Source organism: Centropristis striata, chromosome 20, assembly GCF_030273125.1.
Source record: "Centropristis striata isolate RG_2023a ecotype Rhode Island chromosome 20, C.striata_1.0, whole genome shotgun sequence".
NCBI classification, from domain to species: Eukaryota; Metazoa; Chordata; class Actinopteri; order Perciformes; family Serranidae; genus Centropristis; species Centropristis striata.
The window spans coordinates 27,264,158-27,277,859 of NC_081536.1; the positions used below are offsets into that span (position 1 = coordinate 27,264,158).

At 36.1% G+C, this 13,702-nt stretch overlaps 1 protein-coding gene across 1 annotated transcript in view; it reads left to right on the forward strand.

Moving 5' to 3' along the window:
- si:ch211-51a6.2 (neurotrypsin) overlaps nucleotides 1–6,209 on the forward strand; it is a 32,951-nt gene extending 26,742 nt beyond the window's left edge. Inside the window, exons 12-14 of the mRNA XM_059358787.1 lie at nucleotides 163–285; nucleotides 693–973; nucleotides 5,220–6,209. Coding sequence (XP_059214770.1) covers nucleotides 163–285; nucleotides 693–973; nucleotides 5,220–5,542 — 727 coding nt within the window. The 3' untranslated portion in view covers nucleotides 5,543–6,209. The remainder of the gene's footprint in view (nucleotides 1–162; nucleotides 286–692; nucleotides 974–5,219) is intronic.
- The last annotated feature ends 7,493 nt before the right edge of the window (nucleotides 6,210–13,702 follow it).

Sequence of the window (13,702 nt, forward strand, 5' to 3'; positions counted from 1 at the left end):
GTGTGTGTGTGTGTGTGTGTGTGTGTGTGTGTGTGTGTGTGTGCGTGTGTGTGCGTGCACATGTGTGTGCACATGTGCGTTCATGCGTGTGTCAGCGTCAGAATTGAGCAGCTGTTTCAGTCAGCAACACCGTGACTCTGGCTTGTATGTGTTTGATTTCAGGGGTGAGTGGCCCTGGCAGGTGTCTCTGTGGCTCAGGTCTCAGTCTAAAGGAAATCATCCTCTGTGTGGAGCATCACTCATTAACCCCTGCTGGGTTGTGACTGCTGCCCACTGTTTCAAGAGGTATGAGACAGCTCCCTCTTATGGTCACTTGTTGTCATGCATTAAATGACCCCTTCACACGGTCGTTTCTGGCTATTTGTTAATTAAATCTGTACATTTTATTATTTTGAATGTTTACTTAGTCTTTAAATTTTTTATGTTTTTGATCATTACCACATATTACCAAAATTGACACACATTTTGGCAGGATTTGTGAATCTGGTGTGGTAAATTGTAAAACTTCTTTAGCTGCATGCTACTTACCCTATACATTTTATTTTGAGATCTAAAATGAAAAGTAAAACCATGTGTCAAAATGAAATCCTTCCTGAGCTGTAGCAACATGACTTTTTGGGTCATGCATAACATTAATATAGGTTGTATATTCCATGACGGCTATCATTTTCCAATTTGCTTTGCTCCTCCAGATTTGGCAGAGACCCGACCCGATATGTGTTGCGCCTGGGTGACTACCATACTGAGGAGCAGGATGACTTTGAACGCACCCTATCACCTGAACGCATCGTTATCCACAGGAAGTACCACAGTCAGGGCTGGGAGTATGACATAGCTCTGCTGCGGCTCAAAGGCACAGAGGGCAACTGTGTGGCATTCAACCCTCATACTGGTGCAGTGTGTCTGCCAGAGCCAGGTAACAGATGGGAGAAGAGGCCTGCTGCCTGTGTGATCACTGGCTGGGGAATTACAGGTACCTTCACTGCTCCTTCCATCACATATCCTCTACGAGATAAAATAACCATCTGTTTGTCTTCCATTATAGTGGGGCAGCATAGCTAACCTATTGTTCATTGTGATAAAAGCACCAGATCTGGTACATATTTAGCTGAATATATTGAGGAAAAGACTGGATATTTGGCCATCGCATATTCGCATTCTGATGACGTAATGCCTATATAAGTGAGTAATGACTTTTAAAAATCATCTGTACCACATTTGCTCCAGCATCCATCATCCAACAAAAATGCATAAAAATATTACACTTTTTACTGATTCAAGGCACTATATAATAGATGTATATAGATATATAATAGATGACCAATTACTTTGAATATTTTATTTGGATGTTAGAGCAAATGTGGTACAGATGATTTTTAAAAGTAATTACTCACTTAAAAATGTGTTATTATTTGGTCATCAGGATGTGAATATGCAATGGCCCAATATCCAGTCTTTTTCTAAATATAATATGCTATATATGTACCAAATATGGTGCTTTTATCACAAAATGAACAAAAGGTTAGCTATGCTGCCCCACAACAACTGCTTGTAGCCATTTTGAAAAAATGGCTGCCACGGCAACCAGGGTCTGAGTTTGTGATGGCCCAATGTCCAGTTTTGTTCCCAATATATTTGTCAACACATTTGCCAAATTTGGTGCTTTTATCACTAAATGAACAATTGTTATGATATACTGAGCTATGCCGTCCCTCTATTAGGGGTGCAGCTCAATGTGAAATTTTTTTCAACTCAACTCAATTGTTTAAAGGGGCCATTTTGGTATATGTGCCAATTTGCTGTCAAACCCAGATTCACATGAAAAGGTAACAGCTTAATTTCTGTGCATCCAAAGCATAAAACCATGATGGCTTTATCAACTCTGTCACCAACCCTATTTGCAACAGCAAACAAGCAAGTCAAGAGGCCAGAACCCTGACACCAACTGTGTCCTAACAGTAACACTTTGTAAATGACTGCGGTCAAGTGAGCAGACGTTCATATTTTCCTGGTTTCAACTGCGCCCGTATTACAGAATGTAAGGTAAATACAGGTAGTCCATGATAAGGAGCGAGCAAAAACATACGTTTTTTAAAATGAAATGTCGGTTATTCAAGGCTGTAAAAGCAGGCATGCCAATGTGATCCGAAGCTGATTTTCAGACATTAGGCCACATAGTCTAGAAGTTATTAAACTAAAATGCTAATATTTTCTTATGAAAAGGCTTGATGCTTTCATACTAATTTTGCATGTATCATTTGAAAGAAATTCAGCCTCAAAGTTCCTTCTTTTGCATTGAAAAAAGGCATTATGCTCTACATTTACTCTACTGTAAAATCCCTTTGATCCATAATTTGTGACAAAGGGTTGTACACTTGATCTCAGGACCATCCTGACTGTTCACTCACTCACTCACTCACTCACTCACTCACTCACTCACTCACTCACTCACTCACTCACTATCAAGCATATTTACTGTATCACTTTTGAGAAAGTCAACCTCAAAGTTTCTTTTATTGCATTGAAAAAAAAGCAATTATGCTCTATATTTACTCTACTGTAAAATCCCTTTGATCCATAATTATTGCACATAATGCCTTTTTTCAATTCCAAAGAAGGAACTTTGAGGCTGAATTTCTCAAACATGATACAGTAAATATGCTTTTAAATTAAACAATGTAATGCTTCATTCACACGCTCTTTTCACCATTAGAATGTTGTCTGGCTAGTTTTGTGTAACCAGTGTAGCATTAAGCGTGAAGCTAGCTAGAATGGGGCGGCTGTTGCTCAGTTGGTAGAGCTTTCGTCCAGTAACATGTCGAAGTATCCTCCTAGTTCATCTGTGTGAATGAATTCCCAATGGAATTCTCGGCCACCAGTATGAATGTGTGTGTGAATGCAGTATGTAGTGTAAAGTGCTTTGGGTGGAAGCACTATATAAGTGCACCCATTTTAGAATAAGTCGAGGTAACATATACTAAAACTATGTATAGAAAAATGTTCCAAACAATCACACCAGGGGGACTGAAGGTGGTGAATTAGGAAAAAAAACTTAAATAACAGTGAAGGGCAATAAGTACCAGCCACTGCCAACTTAATGACTTTGTCAATAGATTTTGTCTACTTTCAGGCCATTTGGGAAAAGGCAAGAATGTATTTCTGTGGTGAGTAGGGCTTCCTTTAGAGAAGAGGCAGAGATATCATGCTCTTACCCAGCACTTTATTAGGCAGGAAATTCAATGCCAACAACACTGATTTATTATCGTTGAGAACGGGAAGGGTGGTTACTAACATGATTATGGTGATGGTATAAACATTAGGCATTTCAAGTAAAAACAAAAAAAACAAACCAATATTATAACACGTCAAAAATATGCAAATCCCATTATGTCTCCTGGTGACTTTTATCGACTTTTGGAGCTAGTGTGGTTAGGTGGATGTGGATGTGGAGGGTCATGGGGTCATGGGGTTGCTGGTCAGAAACTTTCCACAGTACAGTTCTATTACTACATGTTAGACTATGTGTGTGCTAAGCTAGGCTGAATGCTCTCTATACCTATGTCTGTACGAGATACAGAGAGATCTTTCAAAATATTGCAAACAAGCTTATTTCTCAAAATGTCAGGAGGTTCCTTTAAAACCAAACAGTTTAAGTCATAGTCGCCCATTACTCTGGATAATCCCCCATCTGTAACTACATTGTTATCGTCTTTACTAGGTCTTTTTTATCAATGGTATGGGTCTCTTTTTGCTTTTGAAGTGCACAGTGCAGCTCATAATTATGCTGTGATGTGTCACTTAGGTCAGTCCAGCTTGAGCTACAATGTTTATCATATTTCTGCCATTTCAGTTAAGCTCCTGTAGTGTCGAAATGTAATGTTATTCATAACAAAAATCCCTTTATTGTTCAACTTCAAGTACCTTCATTTCTTCTATGAGTTGTGTGTTACAGCCACTGCTGACGCAGCAAAATGGTGAGTGAGCCACATGAGCAGACAGACAATAATTTGCTTATTGTTGTCTTTAGAGCACCTACATACTGCTGTCCCTTTCACCTTTAGTCTCAAGTCTCTCCTTCTGCAATCCCCTTTCAATTCTCCCATGACCACCCGGGGAGCCACAGTCTGTTCTGGATAATCCACAGAGCATCCAGTCAACAACATAACAGGGATATTTATTTTTAGTAGAAAGCATTTCCAATAAAAACTGTAGATTATCCAGAGTAACCAGGACAGTGCGTCTATCAAGACATGCTGGTGTTGAATTGACACTAAATTTCAACTGAAATTCAATTAATTTGTTTTGCAATGGATGTCTCAAAACCTGGCAAATAAAACTAAAAGAAAAGGTTTTTCTGTACTTCAGTGTGGGTGAACAGACCTTTTTTTTTTCATGACTTAATTTTTTATTGAGTTTTCACATGTATATAGGCAAAAACAATACAGCAAACTAGGTACAAGTTAACAATAATAACACTAACAAACAGTCTGGAGATTCTACTATTCCATATTCCATTTAGCATTTGTTCAGTTGGTGTCATTTTTCCCAGTTTTTTTCAAATACGTTCTCACAAGTCTCAACAGTTATGTACATTTTTCCATAACAAGGATTTCATGGACAATTTCCAACCACATTTCCACTTCCTGCTTTGGAGTGTTCGCATTGAGCCAGTTTCTTGTGACTGCTTTCTTAATTGCTGGGAGTAATACTTTAGTCAAGTACAGACCTTCTTTCATTACAACCTTCTCAATATTCCCAAGATACATCACTGGACATGTATTTGGAATTTCATATCCCAAGACATTTTTTACAACTGAGTTAACATTTTGCCAGTATATCCTAATTTTTATACAATTCCAGAAGATGTTTGCATGGTCTGCCTCCATGCTCCCACATAATCTCCAGCAGTCCTGTTGTACAGCGAGTTGCGAACAGACCTTTAACAAGGGTCTCAGTAGCATAAATATACCTGAAGTACATGTCCAGTTTTTAAATGGCAACATACTCATATTACTGTACCTTGCCTACTACTGGGGCCAGTCCGGTTTCTGCTATGGAGCCAAATGAAAATGCTACGGAATGCGACCAGTATATGATGCCCTTATGAATGTAATACTACAACTTTATTCCTGGCCTTGCTATATTATTTCTGATGGAATGTTTTCACATGACTGTGCTGACATGTAAATGAGACTTGTGTTTTTTCTGTCTGCTGTCAGACTCGGAGTACTCCCGGACTCTGCTCCAGGCCTGGGTCCCCCTGCTGCCAGCCTGGAAGTGTAAGAAGCGGTACAACGAGCGTTTCACCAGCCGCATGCTGTGTGCCGGAAGCCTGTCAGAGCGCCACCGTGTGGACAGTTGCCAGGGTGACAGTGGAGGTCCACTGGTTTGCCAGGGGGAGGGGGGCCGGTGGGTGCTGACAGGGGTCATCTCCTGGGGTCATGGCTGTGGTAACCCCTCATTCCCTGGGGTGTACACACGTGTTAGTAGGTTCCTGAGATGGATTGACAAAGTCATCAGCAAACCCTACAAGACCTTATAATATACAATGACACAGTTATTGCTAATTGCTAACAGGCATTTCTCTTTACTGAGTTCCTTTACTTCAGTTCACACAGTTATTCTAACATCTATACTGCACTAATGCAACCAGAAAACTTGATACGCTTCTCAGGATCAACTGTAACACTAACATTTGTGTCATAACAGAAATACTGTCTCACTGTCAAATCATCAAGTGCCCGAGGGCTCTCTCACAGGAATTTTGAGCCTTTTCTGCACCCTTTCCTTAAGTCTGCAGCAAGGTTATTATAGTTAACAAAAACTAATGAAATAACGAAAACTAAAATTAAAAAAAATTAAGTTAATTAAGTTAACTGAAATAAAAATAAAAACGAGAGTTTTTAAAAACGATAACTGAAAGAGTATTTCGTGGTAACAAAACTAACTGAAACTAACTAAAATTACAGTGAAAATGTCCTTCGTTTTCATCTTTGTCAACTTTTTTCATACGTAAACCTTTTTGGTTGATATAAAATCTATTTCATCTATCTGGTTTTATGACTTAATAAACTTATTGGGGCTGAGATGGATCAGACAAAGGAAATAAAGGCAACATTGATTATGACTTTTTTTAATCTGGCATGCAACAAATACCCCATTACAAAAAAACTAACACTTAAAACTAATAAAAACAAAACTAAAACTAAGCATTTGCAAAAAATAAAAACTAATTAAAACTAGCAAACTCACTCTAAAAACTAATTGAAACCAACTGAATTTGAAAACAAAAAATCACAACGAAATTAAAACTAAAACTAATGAAAACTATTATAACCTTGGTCTGCAGTTCTGCCCACAATTCATAGCATTGTGGCATTAACGGAGTGGCATATCGGGGGTCAGCCAAGCATACTGAATATACACAGAAACATTAAAAAGGATTTAATATAGAACATGGTATTCTAAGGAGTACAAGCATAACCTACAGTATATTACATACTTGATTTATTCATTAACTATTATGTAATGGAGTCTAAAAAGATGTTCAGATCAGGGTCCACCCTGTAAATTTTCTCCATGAAAAAAGGATACAATGCCAAACAGTATATGTCACAGATCATTTGTATCATTCTTAACTCTCCAGTGGGCTTATTTTTGTATTTAACACTTTTTACATTTTTAAGTTAACCTTTTAATTCACTGTGCCATTTGTTGTGTACTTTTTAAATATGGTGAATATGGCAGTTCTGAACTTTTTTTTGGCATTGAGAAAGTTAGGTTAAATGTATCTGCAAAGTGATGTTCCATTCCTTTGTACAACTTTGAGCCCTTGCAGCCTTTCACACTCAGATTCAGCCTTTGTCAGCTTGTCAGCATTATAACGTATGCCAGGCAAGCTGTATTAGGTATGCCACTACATTAATAGCCAATCAAAACTGTAAAAGAAACCTGAAACTTCTCGTCCAGTATGGACTTGTCAGCACAGAGAGTGAAAACACACTGTAACATCAGATGCTATCATACGTTTCACAACCACTACTGTTGTGCCAGCTATTGCCTGTTACAACACAAAAGATGCTTACTACACGCTGTGATTTTGGTGACAACAGACTCCTCATCTGAGTCTGGAATCATTTATGTAGATAACACTGCTCTTTCAAGCAGCGGGTCGGGGTGAGCCACGATGGTGGGAACAGTTCAGAAAGAGTTAACTCAGCATTGAGAAATGTTTGTTACCGATTGTGAATTTAAAAAAATACTGTATAACCAATGAATTCAGGGTTTGTGGAAGAAAGAGTGTATTGGCCACTGCGTCTGTCTTTGGCCTCCTGGACTCCTCCTGCGAGCTGTATACCGCCCTACAAAGTCTAACTGCAGTAACTACACAAAAGGTAAAACTGAGGAAAACGGCTTTAAAGTTTTTTAACGTTTTTTAACTGGCCAGCCAAATGGGTTATAGGTAGGTTAGTGATATGATACTTATTTCTACATGTATTGAAGATGTAATTTTTATGCTCAAAAATCATGATGATTTATTTGACCTTTGACCCCAAAAAATGTAGTTACTGCACTCTGGTTTTGCTGTAAAAGATTCTAGTAGTAATGCAGAAACCGAGTGCAGTAACTACAATGTTGTTGTCTTTTTTGTTTTCAGCGAAGAAACATTTTCAAATTGATTTTATCAGAGTATTTAAAAGTGTTTAACAACTCTATCCAAAGATTTGTGTATTTTAGAGTTTATATTATAAAGAAATGTTATATTTCAGTCTTATTATAATTTTTACTCACTTTTTTACTTCATCACTATCTAGATAATAATTTCCCTTTCAGATAAACTTAGAATTTCTATTATTTTTATGTTTAAATTAGTATATATATCCAAAGCAGACCGTGGTTGGTACAATTACTGCTCGGTTTTGAGTTGGATTTTGTGGTTTTTATATAATTATTTCTGTGAAATAAAGCAAAATTGAAATCTAAAACTTTGTCACAAGATAAAACAGACATCAAGGAGTTAATTTTTAGTTATAACCCAATTTTGACCAAAAATGTAGTTACTGCAGTTAGGCTTTGTAGGGCAGAATTGTGAATTTTGAAAAATACTGTATAACCAATGAATTCAGGGTTTGTGAAAAAAAAGAGTGTATTGGCCACTGCGTCTGTCTTTGGCCTCCTGGACTCCTCCTGCGAGCTGTATAGGCTGTTAGTATAGTATATGTATAGTATTCTCACAGTCTGAACTAATGTCACATTCCCTCATAGCAGGTGACACCTGTGTTGTGTTGTACTAAGAGAACAATCAGAGCCATTGATCCGCACACAGCAAGGATGCTTCATTTAATGATAACATTTCACTTTCAACCAAACTGCAATATGGCCGGACAACACAGGTCTTCATGAGTCCAGGATTCTGGACTTGGTCTGACATGGGCTAGTGTGAAAAAAACCTGGCCAACCCAACATTCATATGCAATATTGACACACAGGCCCGACACCTGCCGCGATCCAGTTTGGAGTCTACCATGTGAAAAGTTAAATGACATTGCACTACAATGCATGCGTTACAATCACACAGGGTCACCTGTAAATGTTTTACTACATTCCAAGTGTGCATTATTGAACCAAAGCCCCAGATCACATTATTATTTCAACCATTTATGACAGTAACTAATTACAGGTCTTTAAGATAACATTTACAGTGTAAAAGTGCATGTATTTTTCACAGACTGTCTAGACAAGAGGCTTATAAACAGCTTATAACCCATCAGGCAAAACAGGGAACTGTCCTGGAGCCCAAGAGCCTGTAAAAGCCTCAGGTTCACTATTTGGCAATTGGTTTTGGAACTGCAACTGTCTTTGGGGATGTGGGAATGTGTTATCAACTGATATGAAGAAGACTTGGGCGTGGGCATACCACTTTAAATGATCTGTCATGGAGAGGTTATACCTCCATCTGTGTTATACCTCCATCATTTCATCTTATATTGTGATAACATAATGAATAATCAGAAATTAATTAATTCATTTTTTGGAATACAATGTGTGTGTACGACAGTGTACATAAGGTATACTTATTTATGTTATGTTCATCAGTGAACAATGCATTTTTTCATTAATTTATTTGGAAAAAAACAATGCTGACTTTGTTAAGCTGTATATTTATTTATGTAGCGTTCACAGTAAAATGTTCACATTCCACTATGAGTCTCAAGAAATACACATTTTAGTAACCATGCTGCTGGTGTATTTAATATAGATAATATATTCTCAACCATACCCGTATCCAACCACAACAGCACCTAGCAGAGACAGGCTGTCTAGTCTCTCATACAAAACATTCTGCCATGTTCAGCGCTTCATCATCTATCAAATCAAAACACTGTATAGAAAGAAATGGTCCGTAAACCTTTTTAAACATTTTCTGTTTCCCTTTGATTAAATAAGTAACAGAAATCTTAGCAGCATCTGTCTTAACCAATGCTTAATACTTGGCTGCTTGGGCTTTTTCCAAAACAGTGCTATTAGTCATTTAGTATGCAGAAAACTCAGATCAATGGTTATGTATTCACATGGGATTAAATAATGTTCCTCTGGATTTAACAACATTAAATACACCATTTAGGATTTATTGGAAAGTCTTTTGAATAATCTTCCCATCTGTATTTCTTGAGGCCTTCATTCGCCTGTCAGACACAGGGTAACAATGCCCCCTTCATTTCTGTGCTTGAGGTCCATAGATCTTGAATGTTTCTAATTTATTGATTTAATTCTACTGGAGTGAAATATTACTCGCAGTAGTATTACTTGCAGTGTGAGTTTGTTTCACTGTTGTTTCAGTTAGATCAGGAAGTGTTGTTGGATGTTGTACGCTGTTGGACAATCTAGTGCTACTATAGCTGGACTTTTCATTTTAAACAGTGCATGGGCTCTCTGTCTGCTAAAGGGTATTTCAGCTATGAGAAGCACTTCAGACCTGGACCTACAACAGATCGTTGTATTTTGACCTGACACTGTGCAGTAAAAGTGTGAGAAAATGCTTATGACTCCTTATTTTGCACGTATAAGCTCCCCAGCTGGAATTTATATATAAACAGCATTTCTGCTGTTGTCACCCACACTGTAAAAAAAATGTCTGTAGATTTTATGGTGAAAAACTGCTAAACCATGACAGTAAAAGACTGTAAAATGATAAATGGGTTCATATCAATGAAACAGCCAAAACAGTATTTTTTACATTTTATTTTTATTTTTTAAAATACATTACTCCACTGTAAAATACACTGGCACTGTGTAACAAAAACATGCTGTAATATATATACAAGCCATCTCTGTAATTTTTGCATCTATTTTTTGTAAAAAAAACCCAAACACTTTTTTTCTCATTATTAAGTACTTCACGCCATATCTCTAAGAAAAATATATTGTAATATTTAATGGTAAAATCTTTAATTTATGCAGCATTCATAAAGTATTTACTTGTCAATTATATGGACAGCATTTCTTTTGATGGAAAAACTTTTTATTTTTTACCGTAAAATATGGAATAAAATGGCATTCTTAAACATGAAATCAACTGTGCTAATATCATTTTACCATAATATTAGAAAAAGTTGCACTGTATTTATTACAGTAAAATTCTGGCAACCACAGCTGCCGGTTTTTAACCGTAAAAACAACAGGTTTTTTTTACAGTGTACTTTCTGTCATTATATTAGCCTTTCTAAATGTAGTCAGTTTCATTTAATTAATAATAATTCATATTCATTTCATAATTAAATAATATTGCATCAAAGGGGCCAAAAGATTAGATGAAATATTTACAATGTGCAACAAATTACTGCTTGTGACACCAGGTGGAGGTCAAAGCATACACATATCCTTGTTTATACGTGCCTTGTATTTCAAGTTTAAATATTTGTGAATAAGATGGTCATACTTTATTAAATGCCTTCTTTTCTGACCCCCACTCACTGTGACAGACACCATCCAATAAAATGTATTGTATTAAATGTTGACCTCCAGTTCCTAACTAAGGTAACTTTTACCCACCAAGCTGTGTAAAATGTTGACTTCGAAAGTGTCAGTTGCATTACCAACAGTAAAAAGAAAAGAGCTTGAAATATCAATATATATTTATAAATACCTCACTTTCTTGGTGTTTATGTAATTATTTGGGTTGGGATCCAGATTATTATAGTTAATGGAAACTAACGAAATAACGAAAACTACAACTGAAAAAAACATTTCGAAACTGCATTGTGTGGTTAGAAAAATTAACTAAAACTAACTAAAATTATTGTGAAAATGTCTTTCGTTTATGTCTTTGTCAACTTTTCATACGTAAACCTTTTTGGTTGATGTAAAACCTATTTCATCTATCTGGTTTTATTACTTAATAAACTTAATGGGGCTGAGATGGATCAGACAAAGGAAATAAAGGAAACATTTATTGTGACCTTATTGAATCTGGCACCCAGCAAATACCCCATTTCAAAAAAACTAAAACTAATAAAAACTAAACTAAAACTAAGCATTTCCCAAAAAATAAAAACTAATTAAAACTAGCAAACTCACTCTAAAAACTCATAAAAACAATCTGAACTTGAAAACAAAAAATCACAACCAAATTAAAACTAATGAAAAATCCAAAACTATTACAACCTTGGTCAGGATTGTGTTCAAAAGTCAGTGTTCAGTTGACATTGGTTCTACTACAATGTTCAATTTTTTTAATTACATTTTTTTTTTTAAATAAATGATAATGGTAATGTTATCTAACCTCATTACAGCTATTTTACTTTTAAACTATGCTGTATAACGCCTAATCAGGAAGTATTTTTTGCCCTGAACTTAGAAACTGTTGCATTTTTTTTCAGCGTCAGGCCTTACATGGGCTGATACTTCCTTCTCAACCTACTAGAAGGTGGAGCAGACCCTGTACTTGTGCAAACTCATGGGAAGGATACCTGCTGAAAATGCCTATTCAATCATGTGATAACATTTGGAACAGGTGTCTTAGCGAAATGTTTTCCACTCACCACAGATGGGACAAAGAATTTCAAGAGACAAGTCAGATGCCTCAGAGACAAGGCTAATAATATACAGCTTCCCAGTGAAAGTGGCTTCAAGGTTGTGCGCAAAACATAAATAAATACAGAATGCATGAAATTTTGTGTATATTTATAAACAAATATAGGTTTATTGGTTTGAAGGATTGATATATTTTCAATGGAAAGTATATCACAGGATTAGCAGATAATTGCATGTTGTATTCATGTTTTAGACAATGTCTGAACTTTAAAAAAAAATTGGGGTTGTAGTTCAAATATATCACCTTATGGCTGCCATGCAGGAACAATAATACTTACTACACATACACTGTATCGGCCACTCAGCAGCACTATTATTTGTAGTGGTGTGGTGTGAAATTTCTCTTTACAGTAGGACCTGCTGTCAGTTAAAGGGTACTGAATTGCAAACTCTTCAGCAAATTAAACAATTTTGTATCTGTAATAACATCTGTATATCACATATATTTTCCTAGTACGTAGTGACATGATACTGCGTTAAACATCTCTTGTTTTGGACTTAGACAAGAGGACCTGGACACTTTCCTCAGCGGCAGCTCCAGATAACATGGAGGTATGTCTAAATGTAGAACTAACAACCTGTTTACAATAGTATGACCCCCTTTTGACAGTTGTACTCACAAAAATAAATGTGGAGACAAGTAATTTGGTTAATACAACTGTCCTTGTCTTGACCAAGGCACTGTACTGGCCACTGTCTAAGTAGTTAGGAAGGGCAATACAGGTACATCTCAAAAAATTAGAAAATTGTGAAAAAGTTCAATATTTTTTGTCAATTATTTCAGAAAGTGAAACTCATACATTATATAGATTCATTGCACATAGAGTGAAATATTTCAAGCCTGTATTTCTTGTAATTTTGATGATTCTGGCTTAGAGATAATGAAAACACAAAACTCAAAGGATAAATGAGCAAGGAGCATACCGGTGTTGCAAAATAACTTAAATCAATAGACAATAATGTTAATCCGTTTGTGCACTAAGGTGCGGATATTTTAATACTTTATTGCAATGCTTCTTACCTTCAGAAACACAATCAGTCATTTAGTTTTCTTTGCAATATTGTGCATTCTTTTCCTTTTTTCCAGGTATATATTCACAAAGTAAATAACAAACCATAAACAGACAAACATACATACGAGGCAAACTGGTATTTCCCAAATGAGGATCTCAAAGATAAGAAATAAACAAACAAACAAAAAATAAATAAATAAATAAATAATACAATAAACTAAAATAAACTCATGGGAAAATAAGGGCTGATACATGTATGCGTGTTCATGTATCTGTGTGTGTATATGCATGTGAGTGTTAGTGTTTGGGTGGGGACAATTTAGTTGATCTCCTGATTAAATAGATCCGGTTAGAGCTGGATTCGAATCCACTACAACAAAATTGAATTGTTCATGAACCACCACCTCTTCAGTCATGGAAAAAATGATTAGATCACCTTGTTTTCTTCCTTTTCTTGTTCATTTTAATGCCTGGTACAACTAAAGGTACATTTGTTTGGACAATATAATAACAACAACAGAAATAGCTCATAGAAGTTACATTTAAGAGCTGATATCTATACATTTTCCATGGTTTTCTAGATAATAACCAAAATC